Genomic DNA, 15,444 nt, shown 5'->3' with positions numbered 1-15,444 from the left:
TACTGGTGAAGAGGAGATCTTGCAAGTCTTGAGTGCTACTCACCAAATGAGCGCTCCCTCAGTTCTAGGTGAATTTTGAGACAACTCATTGCAAACAAAATCTCTCTGATTTAGAGACAAATGTTACACTACATATTTTGCGTCAGTGGAGGCTTATCTCAAGGGAGGATTTAGATGCCAGCTGTCCTCATGCTACAGTTAAAATCCAATGCGGCCACTACTCTGGGATGTATTATCAGTGGACACTTCTTGCATGTAATCCTGCATGTGAGTAGATGAGTTCTGTGTGCATCTCAAATCCTCTATGGATTTTTTTTTTTTTTGTTATTGTTCCTACTACTTTTCTACTTGATTGTGGAAAATTAATGTCTGCAGAAGGGTGTCTCATTCTTTTTTCACTGTCTAGGACTAAATCTTGAGATAAGTGCTTTAATGCTAGGATGGAGAATTTGTGAATTTTCTATAGGAGCCATGGGTTTCTGGAAGAATTCTTGCATGTCCAAGTCTTATAATTCAGAAATACAGGTCTTGGCATGGTTTAGTTAGTACATATTGGTAAGTCATATAGGTCATGACAAAAATCATGGGAGTTGTATTTTTACTTAAGAGTTGTGATGTTTAGGAAGGGTCACTACAGCAAGCAATCAAGTTCTGGAGCTGATGTATCAGATCATCTTCCTAGCAGAAATGCTCTTATCTTTTTCAGAAGCTCCTCAGAATGCTGATATTAAGCATTTTATTCCTTCTTGTTGCTGAGAGGAAGCTGCTGAAGAGTCCCAGCTGCAGTCTGGGAACAGTTCTGGTGGAAGCTTCTGAGTTGTGTGAATAACTGCTTTTCCTTGTCTGCAGCAGCAAGCAGCAAAACAGGCAACTGCAGAAGGACATTGTAGGAGACTTTACTGGTGTCTTTTGTCTTCAGAGTGGAAAGATGCCCAAGTTGCCCTGAATCAGTTCAGAGGAGACCTGATCCAGATCTGCTTGATGTTGTATTTGGGGGGAAAGCTGCTTTTCTTTACATTGTACCTGCAGCACCATTTATTTTATTCATAGTAAGATTATTCAGTAGGGCTTTTTTGTTGTTTGGTTGGTTTTGGGGTTGTTTTTGTTGTTGTTGTTGTTGTTAGCTTTTTTTTTTTTTTTTGCAAACCCAAAACAGGAAGCTTGACTTAGGCAAAAAACCAGCCAACAACCACGCAGTAGATATCTATATAAGTATAAAAGATATCTATATAAGTATAAAGTTGCTCATCCATCAATGTCTGGTTTTGCAATGGGGAAGGACTAAGGAAATTCTGTAGCTGTAGGAACTACAAGAATTTTGTTTGGGTTACCTCATGGTGTCCAACTCAAGACTAAATGTGAAAAATGAGGACTGATGAACAGGATTAACAGTATAATCACTATTATGTAATCCCTGATTTTTTTTAGGTAAGATGCATCATGTCCTTCCTGTTCAGTGACATTAGTAAATTTGGAAACATAATTGGTTTATGTTAGTGTCCTACAATACAGCCATTTTCAGGTGACCTAAATTCCACCTAGTTCTCCATGCTTGGAATTTATTAGCTAGTTCTAGGCTGTGTTTCTTCCTGTTGAACTGCTTGCACATATGCCTTGTAATCAAGGTAGACTAAAGGACATGAGTTTGTCCAGGGTTCTTAAGCCCTTGCAGTAATTCCTGATACAGCTTGAGAACTAATGGGAGCTTTAAAACTACATAAATACATTATTTGATAATAAAGTTGTGTAATAATTCTGAAACCAGACTTTCTAATGCTTTACACCATAATCATCCATTTTTTCATTTGATATTTTGAAATACATATTGTTAAAACTGAGTTGATTTTTAAAATGTGCAAAAATACTATGCTTTATAGGCTGAAGCCAGAAACACTTGAAGATGATCTTGATAAATATGCTGCCAGTGCCATGAAAATGAAGAAAGAAAAGGTTAATCTCAAAGAATTTTCAGCCTACTTGGAATTTCCAGTTTCTCAGACATTAGAAAGTATGTTTGCACTTTTTGATGAGGTAAGAAACATTAGGTTTTAGAATTTTACTGCTTTTGGTAAACTCCACTTTGGCCTACTTCTGTTTCAATTGAATTCACTGAGGTCTGATTTCTGAGCATTTTACCATAAAATTTGCTTACTGCACTTCCATTTCAACAACGTAAGGGCACCCATCATCAGCTAAATAAAGCATTCCTTTAGCTAGAACTTAAAAGGAATATCGGCTGGACAAAAACTATCTCTTTTCTAGATGCAGAATATGAAGAGGAAGAAAGGTAGGGTCAGGCTAGACCTCTGCTGCTGCTCATAGCAGATGAATGCAGTGTCTGTTAGCTGATATTTCGTTTACCTTGTAAATAAATGACTTGTTCTTCTACAAGCCTGAAACCTGAAGGATCTTGGCAAGTGAGCCAGTTTTTCATTCCTCTGGCAATCAGTCAGAATGGGGAAATGACAATTATCTTTGTGTGGATGAGGTGCTGTCTGGACCAGGAGGTGGATATGTCCACAGTGTTCTCTCTTGGAGCAGATGTCATGTATTCAGGGCTTAAATTAGGGTATGTTGTCCTCTGGTTCTCTGTTTTTTATTTCAGCCCAGTGATTCAGATGCTTCAATGGAAAAATCCTAAATATACAAGTGAGGGGTGACAGTAGTAGTGCTGTCTTTCAAGAATATTTAAACTGTGAGTTTTGACTGAGACTGTGAAAAGTATCTGCAGAGCTTTCACCCAGGTTCTTGGCCTCGTGTGATTTCATTTCAGTGAGACTGCTTTTTTGATCATGGTGGATGTAACAATCTTTCTGAATATTCTGCATTTTTAGCAACTGTTAGTTATTTATGAAAATTCTCAAACAAACTGCACTATTTTGATGAAAGGTTTTCCTTCACAGAATGAAAATGGTGTAATTGACATTCGGGAATTTGTCATTGCTCTGTCAGTTGTCTGTAAGCCATCCAAAACTCTGGAAACAATTCAGCTGGCATTTCAGGTAAGCTGCATTTTCTTGGTCTATATAGTTTACTTATTTTTAGAAATTACTAATACTGGCATTAGACTCAATAGATGTTTCCAAATTTCCTTTTGATACTTGATTACATTTTAAAACAACATTAATGGCAAGTTAGATTAATCTGAGTTCTTGTTAACAGGGAATGCATTGCAAGTGTAAGTTGTGTAAAATTATGAATGCTTGCTGTTTGAAATTGTTCTCTGTAAAACTCTGGCAGAATCCATTTTAGCAAATTAAGTTTCAAACTTGAAGTCCTTTGTACAGATTCCTCTAAACAAACAGTCTGTTGAGTAGTACTTACTACTCTTAGAATGTTTCAATCAAATCTAATTTTTCAAGTTAATAAAATATTTTTTTTAATTTCCTACGTGTTAATAGAGATTTTTCTATCTCCTTTTTTCTTCTTTTTAAAATTTTCTTCCCTCTTAGTCTTACCATGTATGTATGATGGTCCTGCAGTCTTTGTCCAGACTTGATGCTTCCCAGAAGCGCTCCTGATCTTGCTCTAGCCTTGGTGGTTTGTTTAGCATCACCATAGATTGTTAATGCAAGCTTTTTGGGAAAGTGACAGCAGCAATGCTTAACCAATGGGTTTCTGACACCTTGATTTATTACTTTTCAATTAACTTCTTTAATATTACTGTTTCAACATGCAAACTCTGCTGCATCCTGCATCATCTTTTCCCTTTGCCTTGAATTCACATGGTCTTCAGTGTTACTAAAACTGAGAAGTGCTAAGTCTTGATGCTGTCTTCACTACTGAATGCATGGAGCTCAGAGCATTCAGTTGCATGGTGCTACATTGAAACCTTATTTTCTGTGTAGTTATATTCAGGTTCTTCAGCATGGTGACTTTAAATAAGTGCTGCTGAAGAAATGAGGCTCCTGTGAATGCTTAGTGTCACATGTATCATTCTTAGCCTTCAGCCAGAATCCAATAAATTTGGCAAAGGAGGATGGAGCAAAAATATTTATTTCCTACAAGTGTTGTGGGACATCTGCCATTAGTAGCTGCTGTTGTTTATTGCTGCTTCTGAGGGAAAAGCAGAAAGAAAGGTCTCTGTCCTGACTCAGTCCATTTCAGCTATAAAATGGCATAGAAAAATAGGTGCTGTTTGGTCATCTCTGTATCTTCATACTAAAATGAACAATTTTGAAGTAAATGTAAGGGGGCTTTGTGGAAATATTTTTTTTCATTTAGCTGTCATGCTTGTTAATGTGCAAGATAATTTTATGATTTGAGAGGAAGAAGAGCTCAGATTGGATGGCTATTTTCTTTCTGGAAGCACTTGAAGTTAATTAAACTGTGTCTTAGGAAAATTTCTGTTCTTCATTATCTGCTTCATTCCATGACTCATAATACATAATTTTGAGTCACTTTGTTAATTACAAAATGTAAAGTTAGCTGTAAAACTGCAGAGAAGCTTTATGCATGTATTAAGAAGGGGAAGTACTCAGCAAGGGGAAGCAGGTATGGCTCATTTTATCCTGCTAGTGATGATTGGAAGAGTTAAGAAAAGTGTCAGGCTGAGGAAATTTTGCTTATGCTGGGATTAAAAAAAAAGGAAAGAGAACCTTTTTTAATCCTTTTCTACCTCCTGTCCTGACTTCACCTACAATAAGATATTCACACAGCTTACCTGGAGCCATTGAAGGATTTTGCTAGTTCATGAGTGTATGACTTTGAACAGGTGCTGTCCTCTGCCATGTGCTACTTCTTTTGGGAAAAGTGCAACATTTCACTTAGCTACAAGTTTTCAAAGTTAAAGTGTTTAATGTATGACTGAAGAACTTGAAAAATAGTATCGTTATATGGAGTTGTTACAAAACTGGGGGGAGTGGCAGATACACCTGAGGGCTGTCGTGCCATTCATCGGGGAGAAACCCAATGAGGTTCAGCAAGGGCCAGTGCAAGGTCCTGCACCTGGGGAGGAAAACCCCAAGTCCCAGCACAGGCTGGGCTGTGACCCACTGGAGAGCAGCTCTGCAGAGAAGGACCTGGGGGTCTTGCTGGATGACAAGCTGGTCATGAGCCAGCAGAGCCCTTGTGGCCAGGGGGGCCAGTGGGATCCTGGGGTGCTTTGGGAAGAGTGTGGCCAGCAGGCCGAGGGAAGTGATCCTGTCCCTCTGCTTGGCTCTAGTGAGGCACATCTGGAGTGCTGTGTCCACTTCTGGGCTCCTCAGCACAAGACAAGGAGGTAATGGAGAGGGTCTAGCAGAGGCCACAAAGATGATTTGGGGTCTGGAGCATCTCTCTTATGAGGAGAGATTGAGGGAGCTGGGGATGTTTAGTCTGGACAAGAGAAGACTGAGAGGGGATCTCATTAATCCATACAAATATCTCAAAAGTGGGTGTCAGAACAATGGTGCCAAACTCTTTTCAGATGTGCCCAATGACAGAATGAGGAGCAGTGGCCATAAACTAAATCACAAGAAGTTCCACCTGAAGATGAAGAGGAACTTATTTGTGTTGAGAGCGGCAGAGCACTGGAACAGGCTTCCCAGGGAGGTTGTGGAGTCTCCCTTTCTGGAGACATTCCAAACACACCTGGATGCACTCGGGTGTACCCTGCTCTAGGTGACCCTGCCTTGGCAGGAGGTTTGGACTAAGAGCAGCACTCCAGTGCAAGTGCTACACCTTCCCTTCCAAACTGCTAAAGAAACTAAAGGCTGTTGTAAATCTTGTCAATATAGTGTTTATACTGACCACCCAGTATTACCTGGCTACTTGTTCTGTGAAAATGTATCAAGTTGTATTAAAGAAATGTCTTGGTCTTTGCCCTATTCCTGTGAAACAGTGTGCAGGCTAGGTGCTGGGGGGCAAAAGGCAAGATTCTTGATTTGAGCATATGTTTTCTTCCATGGAATTTCAGTATTTTTATTCCACTAAGGTGTTCTGTCTCATGGCAACTGCTTCTGCTTCTGTGAAAAATACATACTTATGCCTGTTTTGTTTCATCTCATCAGTTCCCACCTTTCTGATGTAGAGAAATTAAAAGGAAGTTTCCTAAATGGCACTTTTTACATGGTTTGATATTTTCAGTGTTGTCATGCTTGAAAAGGAGAGAGAAATACTTCAAAACCTCCTTTCTGTCACTTCACATTGTATAGGCAAATTGAGTTATCTTAAGAAAGCTTAATGAAGCTATATTTGGTACAGATGTTTTGAAGTATTCAGGGTAAAACACTGTACATATGCAAAAATGGAATGAGACTATGAGCAATTATTCATAGGTTTTAATCTGTCAGTAGTAAAGCTAATCTTTTCTGAGGTAACTCTTTAGGATGTAAGAATATGCAATTGATTGTTTTCTGGAGTAAATACTTGTAGAAAATTATATGCCCATATGTATATGCCCCATGTGGGTAGGATTCTCCTGATTAATACTATTTAGATACAGACATTTAATGCAAGCTCGCTCTTGGATTTTGATCAAAGGAATCTTGAGTTTTACACCTGACCAAGTGGAAATGGGATCTGATTTAGGCTGACCTAAATATACCTCCCAATATTACAGACTGTGTTGGAGTTCAGACACGTAGCTCAATGGACTGAATATTGTTCTCAGTTATATGTTTGCGAAACATGTTAATTTTTGACAGTCTTGTTGAATATCACAGTGATTCCAGTGGTTAGACATGTAAACATAGGACTTTTTTCTGATTATAGCAAGCTTTACTTTCTAAGCATACACGTGTGAACTGATGATAATTTTTTTCCAGACGAATCTGAAGTCCTTAATATATCACATCAGTCTGAGAGTGACTAGAATTTCTAATACCAGCCTTTTGCTTTACTTCAGTGTAGTGCTGTTTATAAGAGCTGGCATTCAGCTTTGCAATGATTTATCTTGCTGTCTTGATTCATAGCTGTACCAGTCAGAAGGCGGAACTGTAACAGAAGAGGATTTAGCTCATATTCTGAAGACTGCCATGGGTGTGTCACAAATTGATGTTACACATCTTTTTAAAGCTGTAGATGAAGAGGAAAAAGGAAAGATTACATATGGTAAGTATTCTAACTGCATCTGAACTGTCACAAAATGTCCAAGTTGCTTGCATTCATGTTGACAAACAATTACAATTTTATTAAACTACCTTTTTTAGTTGGCTTGGTGACTTCAATACTGATAACAGCACTGCAAACAACGTAAATTTACATTTTAAAAAATGAGTTTCACCTTTGGTATCAAATGCCATGTTTGCATGTTTTCAGTTTTCCCCTCCTCAAGTCACATAATATGAGGATTAGCTTCTTTAAAGTATTCTGTTCTATGACTTCCATGTATGTGAATGTGTATTTTTAAAGAAACATGCCTTTGCTCTGTCTTGTTGTTTTGTGTCTGAGAGCAGGAAATGAGGGGGTTAACCAGGCTGCCTATTCTATAGTCTGCAATATAGGTGGAATGGAGGCGAGAAAGTTGCATTTGAAAAAATTGAGACCTGGGTGAATAGATTGTGCTGGGAGTCAGAGTACTTCTGTGCTACTTCAGATTATTTATGTTTTATTCAGTAAGGTTCTAAATTTAGTTATTTCATTTGAGTATGAACTGAGTTGTTGGTAGCCAACATATTAAGCATCTCCAGTAGAGGTGCATATGACATACCCTGTTCTAATTGTTTTCCTTCAGGATAATCAGTATGTATTTAATTGGTAAAAATCTTACAAAATAATACATTAGCATTAGTAAATCATAGTTTCTACACTAGTAATTCCTCTGTTTCAAGCATACAATATGTATGTAAATCTTTAAATACACAAATATTCTAGAGTTACTAAAATCAGTATCAGGACAGTATTGCCACTGTCCTTTTTTTTTTGCCTGACTACTGTCTTCTCTCCTTGATTCCTGCTGTACTATCCCTTTCCTTTCTGTGCCTCTATCTATCACATCCCCAGCATTTCCACATCCATCCTGCCAATTGCCTTTCTCCTGCCTATCACTGTTGCTCCTTGTCTTCCAACTCATAATGTGCAGTGACTCAGCTCTTCCCCCCACCTCCCAATCACCAGCTTCAAAAATACCAGCACAAATCTTAAGCTGGTAAGTGTAGCAGAATTTTAATTTTGGTACATTTCATTGTTTGAGAATAGCTAAATCTGTAGTCATGTACAAGTGAACTCTGACCAGGTCATGTGAGTTGCCAAAGAACTAATATTTTAATATTAATCTGTAATTGTTGCATTTAATCTGCACTTTTTCCCTAAGTGGTCATCATATGTTCCCATCACAAGAAAATCTGGACCACCAAGCCACAGCAGTGGCCACTGGAGTGCTTGGCCCTCATTTTCACTATTTTATATCCTGTAGTCAAGAATAGTCTTTTATGATGGAATGCAAAGCAGATAGCAGGATGATGTTTACGTAATTTCTTTGAAACTTTCCTTAGCGGTTTTTCTGAGAGAAGTGCTCATTTTATAATAGAAACATGTCATTTTAACATATCTGAAAGTTTAACAGTGGGAGTAAATATCCAAATTACTAGCTTACAGATTTAGAAGTTGCAAATAAACTTTTGGTATTGCATTTCTGTCTTGAAAGTTCCTGCCATAAATATTCAACCTCTTGCCTTTCTTGAGAATATGTGGGACTTCACACATGCTCAATTTGTTGCCCTTACTTACTAGAAAGGAGAGGTGAAAAAACTTGCAGACCATACAGTTCTGAAGATACTGTCCAGACAAGTTCTGAGAAATCAAAGCACTGTATCTGATGGAGCTAATGTTACTTTGGATACACAGCAGAAGTCTACTGCCAATATCCTTTCTAGGGTGTTGGAATTTAAAGCAGGAATATTAAGTTGAGCCTTACTTGTAAGAACAAAAGATAAAATAACTTAAGTATCAAACCTAAATTGCTGCATGCACAGCAGAGTCCTTAAAGCCACAGATTTCATCTCAAAGATAAAGTTCAGGTTGCAAGTAAAGACAATAATCAAGAACAAAATTGAGGTTGTGAATCTGAATTATTGGAAATCTGAATTTTTGTTGCATGGTTGAAAGCACTCTGGTTGCCAAAGATTTATGTATCAGTTCTCTTACACAGTGTGCAGTTGGCTTAGTTGTTCAGATGCACTTTCATTGCACTGCTTTTCCTTTTAGTCTAATATAGACAGAGGCAAGATCTATCAGTCTTAAGACATGATTCAGGAGAGTTTGAATAGGTTCTCTAGGAGGGCATGTCAAATTCTAGGAAACTCTCCACCAGCTCTTGATAGACAATTCAGACTGTGAAAGTATTCTGAAGACTGCCTGGCCTGCTGTAGCCAGGAAAAAAGGGGGAATTGGCCATATTTGGAGTATCTGTATGGATGAAGAATCAGGGAAGGAAGAATTATTTGCTTAAAATAATTATATATTAACCACAGGATTGTAATATTATTTACCTTAGTGGAAACAAGAACTAGAGAAGGTTAATGAGCACAGAGCTTCCAGGAGGAGCATCAAGTAGTAGGGAGGGTGTTTCAAGGATAGGAGAAAAACCTCTTGAAGTTCTTGTAGTACATATGCATACTTAATGCAAAGATATAGACATAAATCTTAACTCCACTTTGGGTTCTTTATATGTCTCTTTGTTTTTAATGGAGGTAGGAAGCAAAATCACCTTCTTTCCCCAGGTTAATGACTGAGGTGGTCTTTTCCTTCAGTCTAATGCTTCACAGTTGCTTTCAGTTTGAACTCCAAGATGGGAACTGTGATTAGATGCTGGAATAGTTGGTGCTTTCTACATGACCTTGTTTCACATTTCTGGTGAATAAGGCAAATGGGATTCCAAGCACTTTTCATTGCACTCTGCAATGTAAGTGCTTGTATGTATTCTTTAATAGTTTCAGTATTTATTTTAGCAGGACCCAAAATGTCAGCTTACTGCGATGTATCCAAAATGTTACTCTGTTCAATTTGGATTGCCCTTTCCTTATGAAGACTTTATCATTTATATGATCCATCAGCCTGTTGTATGTAGAGTTTTTCAACATAGATGGTAATGTTGGTTTTCATGACCTAAATTTCATCAACTTTTGTTGAAGTTATAGGTCCAGAATGCTCTAGGTCCATATAGACTGTAGATAAAGGGTGCCCAGTTTTTTGTGAGTGGAAGGATAAAGTTATGTTTATTGCTTTCTCCTCACTATCCCTTTTCAACAGTTCAGAGGCAGAGTTGCCCTACAACTTCAGTGCCCCTGTGAGCCTTATGGCATTCCCTTGCTCCCTTGCCCTTTGCAGTATTGAAAAATTATGTCATCTCAAAGAGTGGCAGAGAGGGAAAGCTGCATGCTAGCCCAAGTTGTAGGAGGAACTGGGCTTCACTCCGTTGAAAGGCTTCTTTGGGTGTCATCTGCTCTGCACTCCAGAGAATTCACATCATCATCTGATCATGAGCTCTTCTGGGATAGCACAGTGAATTTGAGTGGGAGGTGTGTGATACACTGTAGGTGACTGAATTAGTGAAAACATTCACATCCAGATTTTTCTAGTGTCAGTTTACATTATAAGAATAACTTCTTGTTGCTTGGTTCCTGTACAGTATCTTGTGTCCAGATCATGTCTGAATAAAGTCATATGGGCAAATTGAGACAAAGTTTCTGTGTCTGATTTTCAACACAGAATGTTACTTCTTGATATTAAAGATTCCCCACTCCACCAAGAACTAATCTGGCTTTTCTTATTATCATGTTATTATCTGATATTAAAATCGGGAGCTCTTTCCTGTGTTATAACTTATCTTCTCAATATTATTCTCTAAAATATTAGGACTTTTAAAATGCTGAAATCTTGAAAGCAGAAGGCAGCAATGACAGCTGCTGTTAGGTTGAAGCAAACTATGAGTGCAAAGCATTAAAGGGCATGTTTGCAAAAGAGTTTTAAGAATTTAAGAAATGACTGCTCTTGATGTTCAGTGATCTTCAGCTGGAGGGCTTCTGTACTTCCCCAGTGAATAGTAAAATGCTATGTCAGGGCATGTGGTGTTCATCTTGCATTTTAATGCAAATCTGAGTCTGTTTACCCCTTCATACAGCTAAGCCTGAAGTGTTTTCAGAGGGCTTAGATAACTCTTTGCAGCATCTCAGCTCTGCAGATGTGATAAAGTTAGGCTGAAAGCTAAAACAAGCACTGGGGATAGCATTATGTTAACTGCTGCTATTTTCCTCCAAAGAAATCATGTGATTATATATGTGTAAGTATTCAAATTTAGCATCCTTCTGTTTCAAAGAGCTGATTCTGTGCAACAACTATTGTTTTTTTTAGATGACTTCTACACATTTGCTGTGTTGCACCCACACTTTGCAGAAGAATATCTCTATGCTGATCAGATGGGAGCTGAGAGCGACTTGAAGACTTCATCTCTCTCTGCTCCTAATGGTATCTGTACTGACTTCAGCCCTGACAGCGCTGGAGATAGAAGGAGGCCCTTGCAGAAGAAACTGAATTAACACTACAACTGTTACCTTCCTCTCCTGGTGAGAGGGTTGTATTTTCTTGGGATTTTCATAAGTCACTCCAATTATACAGCAAATACCAGTTTTGTGTGTGAAAGTTCTACCTGAATACCATCCTTTGAATCATATGTGCTATGTTTAACAACATGTTCCAGGTTACTTGGGGAAAGGTGTTTCTATTTTTTTTGAAAAGGTCTTTGAAAGGCAAAAATGTGAATGTGCTTCATTATTAATGTTCATATTTAAAAGGAAGCGGCACAACTTATTTATATTCCATTGGCTAGTTCCATGTACCGAGTGTCGCACAAACTGTGCATGTATAAAGAAAATGTAGCTACTATGGTGTAAAGTGCACTTTGGTGATTAGTGTTTTCCCTAGTTATGGGGATGTTTATTTGGGGCCAAACTTTGCTGTCCATATCTGAATAGTCAGTCTTGTTGATTTTGGTGGGAATTATTCTCTTGAGCAAGGCAAGCATACTTTGGCCCTTTGTTTTGGTTTCAGTGAACAGTTTGGAAACAGTAATACAAAAACTTGCTAAGGATTCCTTTTTTATTTTTATTGCTGAATGACAAAATTGTTTCTCTTTCCATGGTAGAATGAAAAGGAGAGGATCCTTATCCCTCACCCCAGCACTTTTCTACTGTAATCTTCCGGATGCAATTAAACATGAATTCTTTCCAAACTGACATGCCACATACTGTTTGAAAATACATAACTGAACTGTTTGTGCTTTTCTCTCATAACCAATCCAAATCACATCCACACAACATTTTATGGGAGATGTATACAGAGCTATATTTGATTGAGATTTATCAGTAATCATAGGTTTCTTTTGTAGCAAGCCTGTACAGATAACATAGCATGGAATACAGCATGGAAACTTGGGTGTATCAGCACAAGTTGGAAAAGGTTGCAGTCACTTCAGAGACCAAGCTAGCAGCAAGTTGCAGAACATCCTGAAGAAGTGCTAGTTAAATCTCTATAGCAACATTACTTATACTTCACAGAACGTATATGAAGCTTAGAATAGTTTAGAACTGTTTAAAAAAACCACCACACTTGTATTAGTAATACATATGTTTCCTTTTGTAAAGCCAGATGCCTTAATTGCTACTGGAGGTCTCAGAGAAAAATCTAGATTATTATAAAACCACAGAGCTTCATTGATTAGGAAATGTGACTGAAGGCTCCAAGGAGTAGGAGGAGGGAGGACTCTGTAACAAAATAACTGTGATGGCAACTCTGCTTCCAAACAAAAAAATCTTTTAAGTCATTTCTGACCAGTTTTATAGGGTTTTGTGCATGGAAATCTATTGAGATTATTTAGCAAAGGATGTCTGTTTGTACCAAATGCTTTTATAAGTATTTTTTAAATAGCAGGTGTTTTAAAGCTCATTAGGGTATTGGAATGTGTCCTTAGAAATCCTCAACTGTATGTGGCAGGTCTCCAAACTGGAACTGGCTTTAATAAAGATGGTAGGAGGAAAAAAATGGAAGAAAATATGCTTTATGGGGGTATGTGGAGGTAATAATTAAACTTTTGATTTATCCAGGTAACAAAAGCCAAGCTCACAGGGCAGCAGCAGACTTGCTGGCAAGATTTGAATTAAAACTGATCATGAAAAATAGGAGAAATTGATTGGAAAAAATAAGGTGTATGAGAAACTACACTTAAGTAGGAATAGTCAGCTGCACAGAGGAGGAGTGTGTATTACTGTGCTATATCTGGAGGCAGGGATGGTACAGAATATGTCAAACTTAGCACTCTTAACTCTTTGCTGCAGAAAAGGTGCTCGTGATGGAGGGGTGCATCAGCATGTGGCCTGTGAGAAGCAGGGTATTTCTTAGTTACCAAGATGTGATAAGGTCTTACCTGAGGTACCTGTTCATATTGGGGCACCTGAGAGAGATGGGCTGTAAATTAATAAAGTCTGGAGGACAGAAAGTACTCAAAAAGAGATTTAAAATACCCTTTAATCCAAAGAAGAGGAGACTGAAGGAAGATGTGAACAGTCTTTGAATATGGAAAAAGTTGTTATAGAGGAAATAGGAACACTCTTCTCCACAAGGATGGCAGATGCTAGCTATGAATTGAAAAAGCAAGTTAAGCATTAGGAAAAGTCTCTTACAATATGCCTTATTAAGCTAAGGAGAAGGGTTTCAGGTGGGGTGAACAGCCTGCCTTCCTTCACTGGAGGAAGGAAGTTTTTGAAACTGGAGTTTTTGAAAACAGAAAAGACAGAGAACTCCAGTAGAGACACTTGATTTTGCTGATGATGCCCCAGGGTTACAGGGAGATGTCCCTGAGGTCTGTTTTCTGCAATTACACAGCATGTAAGGGAAGGCAGGTGTAGTCTGGACATATTGTATCTCTACAAGACTATGGCATGTGGCTCAAGCTGGCTAAGGTAGTTATCTTTTCCTTTGTATGTGAGCTTGAGAATGTGAGAATTTCATAATGCAGGGAATAAGAGAGTTCCCCAACATCTGTCTGGAAAGAAGAAAGAGGTAAGCTTAGAATCCTGTGGACAACTCTGAAGTGAGAGAAGCTCCAAAGAAAGAGATACATGGACCACATCTGTGAAAGAGCAAAGAAAGCTGATTAAAGTTGGCTAAATACAAGTGTGTCTAATTTGCATGTATGGTGTGACTTGAGGATCTGTTTGATGAAAACCCATAGGTTCATTGACTTCTTTATTTGTGAGGTGTTTTGTAATTGTGATGAGTGCAATAGCTGTTCTTGTGTGCACCTAAGCTGTACAGAGTGCCTTGGAGGGTACTGCAGCCTGTAGCAGATGGGCCCTTGAACAGGCTCCACAAAGAGGCACTGAAAGTCCCATGCACCAGTGAGCCCAGTCCAGAGCAGCTGCTGGAGAAGGCTGTGACCAACACAAGGCACAAGCAAGTATTCTTGGTGGACTAAAGCTCATTTAAAAATTGGTGGATTAAATAATTAAAAAGAAAAAGGCATAAACTAAACAACAGATTCTGGAAGGAAATGTGAATCTCCCTCTTCTGAGAAATTACTGAATGAGATAAAGAAACAATAGGAGGAATGATAGGATGAAGGATCAGCCTGCATGGAAACATTGTTAGACCACATATCAGGCCACAAAAGTTGAGATTAATTAATATAATTCCATTAATTTTAGCATTTGTAGTATATCATATTAGACTGCCTTTTAGTGAGAGAGAAGCCACATGACCGCAGGGTGGTGAACTCAGGCTCTTGAGGGCAGAGGCCTGTAACACATCACATAACTGTAGCCACACTCTTGTTGCAGCTCATGCATCAAACCCCAGCTGCAGAAGTGTTTCAATAGTTCCTGATGAAAAGCCTTTTTGGAGGCATCGACTGTGGAGCAGCTGGATTGTGACAGTCAAGTTTCAATGACCTGATGCAGAGTCAGAGTAGAAGTGAAAACTTCCTTTCCCCTTCACCAAACACTGACATGTAAATGCTTTCCATTAAAATATTGGCAGATTGGTATATTTTAACAGTTACTATCAATACCCCCTGAATTTACAAAGGGACATAAGCAGACTTAGCAACTATTTAACTCAAATGATCCTTACACAAAAAATGCAGTGATGTAAAGGCATTTGACATTTCTGATGAGCATTTTTGTACTCTTATGTAATACTGCCATCCCTTGCCAGTAGAGTTCTTGCATCAACCTGAATTTTTACATACTGTATGAGATACCCAGCCAAGGCTCTGGGTATCTCTTCTCAATATGCCTGAACAAGTATTAAAAGTTACCCAGAAAACCACCAAATCAAAAATATCTGAAGTTTGGGAGGGTTGATCTGAAGTTTGGGAGGGTTGTTTGGTTTTTTGTTGTTTAATTGTATATTTTTTCAAACATAATGGAACCCTACTAAAACCAAACAAATGCTTGGTAGGTGCAAATCATGTTTAAACCACTGTCTGTAGCACGGTATGGCAAGTGTTATTACAGATTTTTGGGGAGTCTG

At 38.4% G+C, this 15,444-nt stretch overlaps 1 protein-coding gene across 1 annotated transcript in view; it reads left to right on the top strand.

Moving 5' to 3' along the window:
* Positions 1–15,139, top strand: part of LPCAT1 (lysophosphatidylcholine acyltransferase 1) — a 61,943-nt gene extending 46,804 nt beyond the window's left edge. Inside the window, exons 11-14 of the mRNA XM_071455494.1 lie at positions 1,878–2,031; positions 2,904–3,002; positions 6,894–7,032; positions 11,272–15,139. Coding sequence (XP_071311595.1) covers positions 1,878–2,031; positions 2,904–3,002; positions 6,894–7,032; positions 11,272–11,456 — 577 coding nt within the window. The 3' untranslated portion in view covers positions 11,457–15,139. The remainder of the gene's footprint in view (positions 1–1,877; positions 2,032–2,903; positions 3,003–6,893; positions 7,033–11,271) is intronic.
* The last annotated feature ends 305 nt before the right edge of the window (positions 15,140–15,444 follow it).

Source organism: Agelaius tricolor, unplaced genomic scaffold (assembly GCF_023055355.1).
Source record: "Agelaius tricolor isolate 1412-34295 unplaced genomic scaffold, bAgeTri1.0.p SCAF_2, whole genome shotgun sequence".
Taxonomy (NCBI): Eukaryota; Metazoa; Chordata; class Aves; order Passeriformes; family Icteridae; genus Agelaius; species Agelaius tricolor.
This window is presented reverse-complemented; position numbering and strand designations above follow the sequence as displayed.